The sequence below is a fragment of the Chelon labrosus genome, assembly GCF_963514085.1.
Source record: "Chelon labrosus genome assembly, chromosome: 3".
NCBI lineage: Eukaryota > Metazoa > Chordata > Actinopteri > Mugiliformes > Mugilidae > Chelon > Chelon labrosus.
The window spans coordinates 13,983,803-13,990,626 of NC_140339.1; the positions used below are offsets into that span (position 1 = coordinate 13,983,803).

Below are 6,824 nucleotides of genomic sequence, written 5' to 3' on the forward strand. Positions count from 1 at the left end.
ACCAGTACATGTAAAAAAAAAAGTTATATTCTGTTTGTCATTTAGGGCATGTAAACACATATTTCGTCCCAGATCATTTCATTTAGCGTTGATGTCGACAGTTAAGTTTGAATCTCTGATCAGAATTTTTTGAGTTGGGAGTTCTTCATTTTCTGAATTACATAAAGACTTCTATTGTTTATAGCTTAGCATTTTTCTACAGAAATAAGCTAGATAACATCACACTGCTTTCTGTTTTTGTTTAGTTATAGTTATCTGTAAGTAAATCCTTCGACTTCTGTCACCTAAACAGTGCATCCGACACTGTAGATCTGCTGGTACAGTCTGCATGTAACCACATACATCAGAACACAGGAAGCACTCTTCTGTCACCAGGCACTCACCATCTTCTGTCCTTCTCATTATGCTGAAGCCCCTTCCCCGACGCTGTTCATTGTACAGAATATTGTATATAGCCGACTACAAATGGGAGCCTGTTACACAACATCCAGAGCATCAAGCAATTTCAAGCATGTTCTACTGTGTTTATGAAGGGGTTATGCAACTTGAAGTACAGCCTCAAGCATCACAAACACAAAGACACAGATGTATATAAAACACACTTCTCTACAACGTAGTAGATAGATCATGTCTTGAGACTTCTTCTACACATGCATATTGGGTGTGATTGTGAATCAAATGAGTCCAGTAAACTAATAACTCCAAAGAAGGTGAAAATTAAATTAATTTATTAAGAGAGTTAAGTCTCTTGTCTCTACAGTAGTCTTTAGTATTCTACAGTATTTCACTCTGAGTGCTGATATGGCATAGGTGCCTTCCACCTCCATGACTGAACACGGTCAAACAAAGCTGTCAGTGGATTTGGGCTCAACCTGCTCACAGTTGCTGTCCATTTCTCCAGTGGTCGGTGCTCTAGCCGCAGTGCATTTCAAGGACTTTGCTTTCACTGCGTTAATTTCCAGGCCGGACATCACTGTGGCCTTGCGGTAGCAGTTCCTCAGCCCCCTGTTGAAGCGGATCGTGAACAGACCGTATATGATTGGGTCCAGGCAAGCGTTGAAAAGCCCGAAGATGAACAGGATGTGGGTGAGGGAGTGAGAGACTTTCCCCTCCAGGTCATCTGGGAAGAACCAGTACCACAAACCCAACAGGTAGTACGGTGTCCAGCACACTATGAAGCAGATCACTATGAAGATGCTCATTTTCAGAGTCTTCATTCGCGCTTTTGGGATATTGTTCTTTGAGCAACGGAGACGGGGCTCATCAGAGGACACTGGAGGAAAGAAAGAGAATTAGCTGCACGAGGGTATTCTTCCTTTGGAATAAATCCATCACATTGCTTTGACAAATGTTGATAAATTCAAAGAATAAGAGGTGCAAGTGAAAAGTAAAATGTTGCATTTAAACATTAATTTCATCCCCAGAAACATTTTATAATTAGAGGTGCTGTAAAAGGGCACTCCTGCAATTCTGTAAATACTTCCTGTTGGAGAGTGCTAGCATGCTAATATATGGTAATTATCAGTAAAGGCAGAGTAGCAGGTGTTTGATGATACTTAATCCCACTACTGAAATAGTCACGGGATCAACAGAGCTATTATGATCCATCTCAAAATGTGCCACGAAACTCTGCTACAGAGTTCTCTGTCATTGTTGGCACGTCAAAATCTAAAATGTTGACTTCGTTTTGGTGATAGACAGAAGGCGAGGATAGTTCCAAAGTCTGTAAGAGTCATCCTTTAGGTACTGTGAGACATTTCATAGCAATGCATCTGTCGGTGCTGAGATAATTTTGTCTGAACCAAAGTGTCAGACGGATCAAGAGACATTCTTTCAGCTGTGCTACCGTCACGTTTTTCACCTACGGGTTGTTTGTAGAGAACAGGCTGAATCATCTAACGGCTCTGACACAAGCAGTAAGATAGATTTTATGATAGGACAAAGGGCTCTCAGAGGTAGACAGGGAAGACAGGGATTGGGTAGGTAGAAGAAGAAGAAAAATAAAAAAAGACAGGAACATAGTCAATACTTTTACACGCACAAAATATTCAGTTTTTTTGCTCTGAGACATATTCCATACATATCTTGTGAATGTCAATACTCCACTAATGTTTACATTTGCATACTATTGCACATATAGGATTTTTCCATCTGTGGCTCCTGTGCAAACACAGCTTCCTTCTTTCATTACTTTAAAGCCCTTCATGGAAAAAGGCAGCTTTGTGATGTTTGAACATGTCCAATCTATACAGCCAATTGTTGACATCCAAGCCTTTCATAATGGTTATAAACTGACGTGCCTTGCAAACTGATGGTATGTTGTTTTGTGTGCAGTGCACAGATTTTATTGTAACCAGACGCAACCAAAGAATATCCTAAAATACGATTAAAAATTCTGAATAGGAGAAAAAGCCTAACGCAGAACATTCCTATTTTAATAAGATGTTTTATATCAAGTCCAAAATAATGTGATATTCAGAATAATAGTGTGCATGTAAATGAGTTGAGTAAGACAGTGACTACAGAAAGAGAGCTGGTATGCAGGTGGTATGCAGAGAGCTGCAGGTGTGCAGGTGGGCGGTGATGCAGGTAAATGCAAGTGGGATTAGTAGAGTCTGAAATCACAGGACAAGTGGCAGACAGGCAAGAGCAAAAGGAAGCAGAAGAATAGATGTTAACAGATCTTTTGCACGTAGATTATATAATAAGTAACCGAGCTCAAGTAAGATGCAACTTCCTGCAGGCACATTTCAGCCTGCAAGTGTTTCTAGTCTTTCTAGCACTTACAGTCCTTTTTTGTCATCCGTTTGGAGATCTGGATGAAGATCCTGGTGTAGCAGACAATCATGATGACTAGCGGCAACAGGAAGAGGCAGGAGAAGGTGAACATGTTGTATGCAGTTTCTTGCCAGTGAGTGACGAAGCTCCCTCTAGTGGTGCATTGAGTGAAGTTTGCTGGATAGGTAATGGTCACATTATGGAAAATGAACATCTGTGGGATTAAAAATAAAAAAGTAAAAATTAGGATTTTGCTGGCAGCAGGTGTCTCACAGCCTCTTCTTTGTTCTGGCTGTTGATTTTAAGAATCAACTATTATGCCTGATATCCCTGACCTGCCCAGTGTCTTGTCAGTCAGTTGTTAAACACATTTGACAGGTGGCTTAACCCCTTCCCCAAGCAGCAGTTCATTTTTTATTTTATTTTTTCATTACATGTTGTGTTAAAAATGTGAAAACTGAACGTAGATGATTTAAATCTCCTGTCCTCTATTAGATTCGGGAATGTTTATATTCTGGGCACCCCAGCCAGATGCATTAGTCCTCATATAGTTCTCATCCTAAAAGCATTTCCTAATTTATCTTTCTGTAAATGACAGTGCATAAATCGTTACACAAACAGTGCTGCTACTTTCTTCTCATGTCTCCATGGATCATCAGCTTGTGAGGATACTTTTTTTGGCTGGGAAAGTACAGATATACCCTATTTTTGTTAGCATTATTTTAGTCATTGGGTATATATTTCTTTTTAAACACATACATTCAGGACTCACTGAGAATTTAAAGTGGTAAATCAGCCCCTGTTCCCACGAGCAGTCAGTTCTTGCCTTAATCATGCCAGTCATAACTGCCAGCACTTATTTTTTGTAACGAATCAATAATAATTTTGGATATAAAATGTCAAAACACAGAGAAAAATATCTGTTACCTCAACCCAAACTGCCAGAGGCCAAATGAGATTCAGCTCATTGTCATTAATTACAAAAATAAATCACCATTTTAGAACCAGCTAGCAGGAAGCAAATGTTTTCCTTTTTCCTTGAATTTTCCTTGAAGGCGTAATCAAAAATGTCAGTGTTTACAAGGAAGCATCTATACTGCCAGGATTATGGATCCCCTGCCTTATGTAACTGTATGATAGAGCTGCTAATCCCTGACACTGAGATTTTGTGGGCCCCTCAAAGCATTCAGCAGGTTTTCTTAAATCGGAGCCTCCAGAGAATGCCACATTTTATGTAAATGCTCAGAGATATGTAAACAGAGAGAATGATGAAACACACATATAAGATTATATTTCATTTAGAAAGCTCGATTTTATTTTTCTCTGGAATGCGGTTGCCTGCAGTTTAATAGCTCTGTCGGACTGAGATAATGCATGCAAATGCTGCCAGCTGAAAATGAGTCTAGTCTGCTCGCTATAGGCTCTTATCAGTACTAGTAAAAGGAAAAGAATTACCATGAAGTCCTGTTCAGATACTGATACTGCTCTGTGAATCACTTTCTTTAATGGATAAGTCTAGCTGTGATCAGCTGTCATGTCAAATGGGTGCCACCTGACCTTACCTGAGGGACTGAGAACAAGGCGCTCATAGTCCATGCCACCATGAGCATGACCCTGTTTCTCTTCCGGGCCATGCTGATGGCTAGAGGGTTTAGGATAGCTGACTGTCTGTCCAGACTGATCACCACCGTGACAAAGGCACAGGAGTACATGGCCTGTAGCTTAAGGAACATGAGGAATCTGCAGGCCAGGTCGCCGGCCAGCCACTGGACTGTGATGTTCCACACGGCGTCCACAGGCATCACAATGAAGGTAACCAGGAGATCGGCTGCTGTCAAGTTGATGATCAGCACTCGGAGGTGCGATTTGCGCTTGTGCCCATTGGCTGCCCAAAGCACGGCCAAATTGCAAAATGTGGATATGCCGCACAGGATGAAGGTAATGATGACTCTGATTTTGGCTGCCGTGGAAAAAGTGGGCAGCTGCGGAGCTCTGTCCACTGACGTCCAGTTACAGTGAGTCGCCAACCAGTCACAGCTGGTATTGAGGTCGAATCCTGAGCTCTGCTGATACATGATGACTGGAGGATCACAGCAGGAGGAGGCGTTCATTTTCTGACCCTCACCACGGAGTCAGCATATTTTGTGCAGATACACAGAGGCTGGTGTTGGCAGATAAAGGGGAGATAAAGCAAAAACAATACGACACATGAGCCTTGCGCATGAAGTTGGTTCACAATATTTATCTGCATGGATTTGCATAAGAAGACTAAAAATATAGTTGTGTGAGTAATACAGACAGACAGAGAGGGAGCAGTCTGCTGTGCAGACACTTGTTTCTGATGCCCAGTGAGGTGATAAGAGCTATGACTGTCACTAAGAAACCTCTCCAGACTATTGACTTTACCACCTGAAAACCATCAAGGGATAGCATCCTGATGAAATTGCAGGTTAAGAAAGAAAGAAAAAAGAGAGAGAGTTTACGCAAAATATGGAAACATTCATTTCTGTGGGGAGTCTGAGCCTTAGACAACTATTTCAGTTTAACAAAAGATGATTTCCACAATGCAGGATACGTTTCTGTTAAAAATCAACACTCAAGACTTGCAGACAAATAAAACAATTACGCTATCATCTTGAGTTGTATTTGGTTTATGTGGTAAAATAACAAATATATCAAGATTTCTTTATAAAAGCAACAAGAATACTTAATTAAATACAATGTCCAAGACATTACAGCGTGCGTAATTGTATAGATAGATACTTTCTGTGCTAATAAATGATATGAATATATCAAATATACAATAAAAAGCTACAAATGACTCACAATTACTTCCGTGGTGTCATGGAAAAATATATTTCCCAGATCAGAGAGTGATGGAACAAAATCTTTTTTTTTTTTTTTTTCTATGCAAGTCCACGGCGCCTTCTCTAAACCCTGATTTTTGGATAGTCCGTTCGTCAGCCTCCAGACTCTCCACTGTCCCCTCTGAGTTTCATCTCTGTGTGCCTTTCGGGAGTTTTTCGGCTGCGTTTTCAAGGCTACTCCCTCCGCTGTGCGCTTCTGTGGGCGCGGCTACGAGCATCCTCTCGTCACCGGAGCGTCAGTTCAATGAACCCCCGGCTCGGGCAAGGTTTCTAAATTTAACCCTGCCAGAATAAATGTAACGAGACACTGCAGCCCCCTATTAGCATCGCTGTCATCAAACCAAACCTGCTCTTTCTTAACTGCCTTCATTTCGCCCTGCGAGGTTAATTTGAGACAAACGTTCAGTTTTCTCGTTGAGCTTTCTGAAGCTGAACTAACTCTTTCCAGATCATGCTGTGATGTTTGCGTGATAGCTGTTCACTGTATGTATGAATCCCATCAGCGCGGTTCTCTCCTGTGATGCGCGGATGTAAGTCTTCCAAGTCTTACATCAAGATTCCATTAGCTGACCTAAAACACTGAAAATAATGGAAAAGATCTTTAGGGAGTTTTTGCCATCCGCTGTGAGGCTGCGAGGTCTAAGATGCACCACCAGGTACACACACTGTCATCACTGACTGCTCAGGTGATTTAAATTCATTATCTGCTCCATAGTCTAGACTATTAAAGTCTGTTTTTTGTTTCTGTGTTTGCCTTAAAGTCACTTTTTCATATCAATTCAAGATGAGTGTATCTTTATGTCAGTGTTGTTTGCATCTACATTCAGCATTTAAGTAGTTTTTTCACCAAAATTACGCAACAGATAAATAAGTAATTTACAGGCTACCATAAATAATTCACAGGGCACTGTTTCTGTGTCCGTCCACATTTATTAAAGAGTCATGTAGATGCTTTAGATTCACTTGTTCAACTTATGTAATTTCAGAGAATGAGGGAGTGTGATGAGCTATAACCCCAAGATAGCAAAGTCATTCTGGTGACATACTGGTGGTTTCTTCTGCCTCAATAAATCTCTGGTTCAATTGCCCCAGTGTCAGGGATTCTGCTTGCTGTATAGATCCGAAATGCATTGATCGGGCATAACATTACGACAACTGACAGGTGAAGTAAATAACATG

General features: G+C 40.9%; 1 protein-coding gene across 1 annotated transcript; it reads right to left on the minus strand.

Annotated features, from left to right (window-relative positions):
- Positions 1 to 839: 839 nt before the first annotated feature.
- Positions 840 to 4,889, minus strand: LOC311485359 (putative gonadotropin-releasing hormone II receptor; the record flags this gene model as incomplete). Its single annotated transcript, XM_084540719.1, has 3 exons — positions 840 to 1,273; positions 2,788 to 2,992; positions 4,341 to 4,889. The coding sequence occupies 3 exons, from the start codon at positions 4,887 to 4,889 to the stop codon at positions 840 to 842; spliced, it is 1,188 nt and encodes a 395-aa protein (XP_084396845.1).
- Positions 4,890 to 6,824: the final 1,935 nt, after the last annotated feature.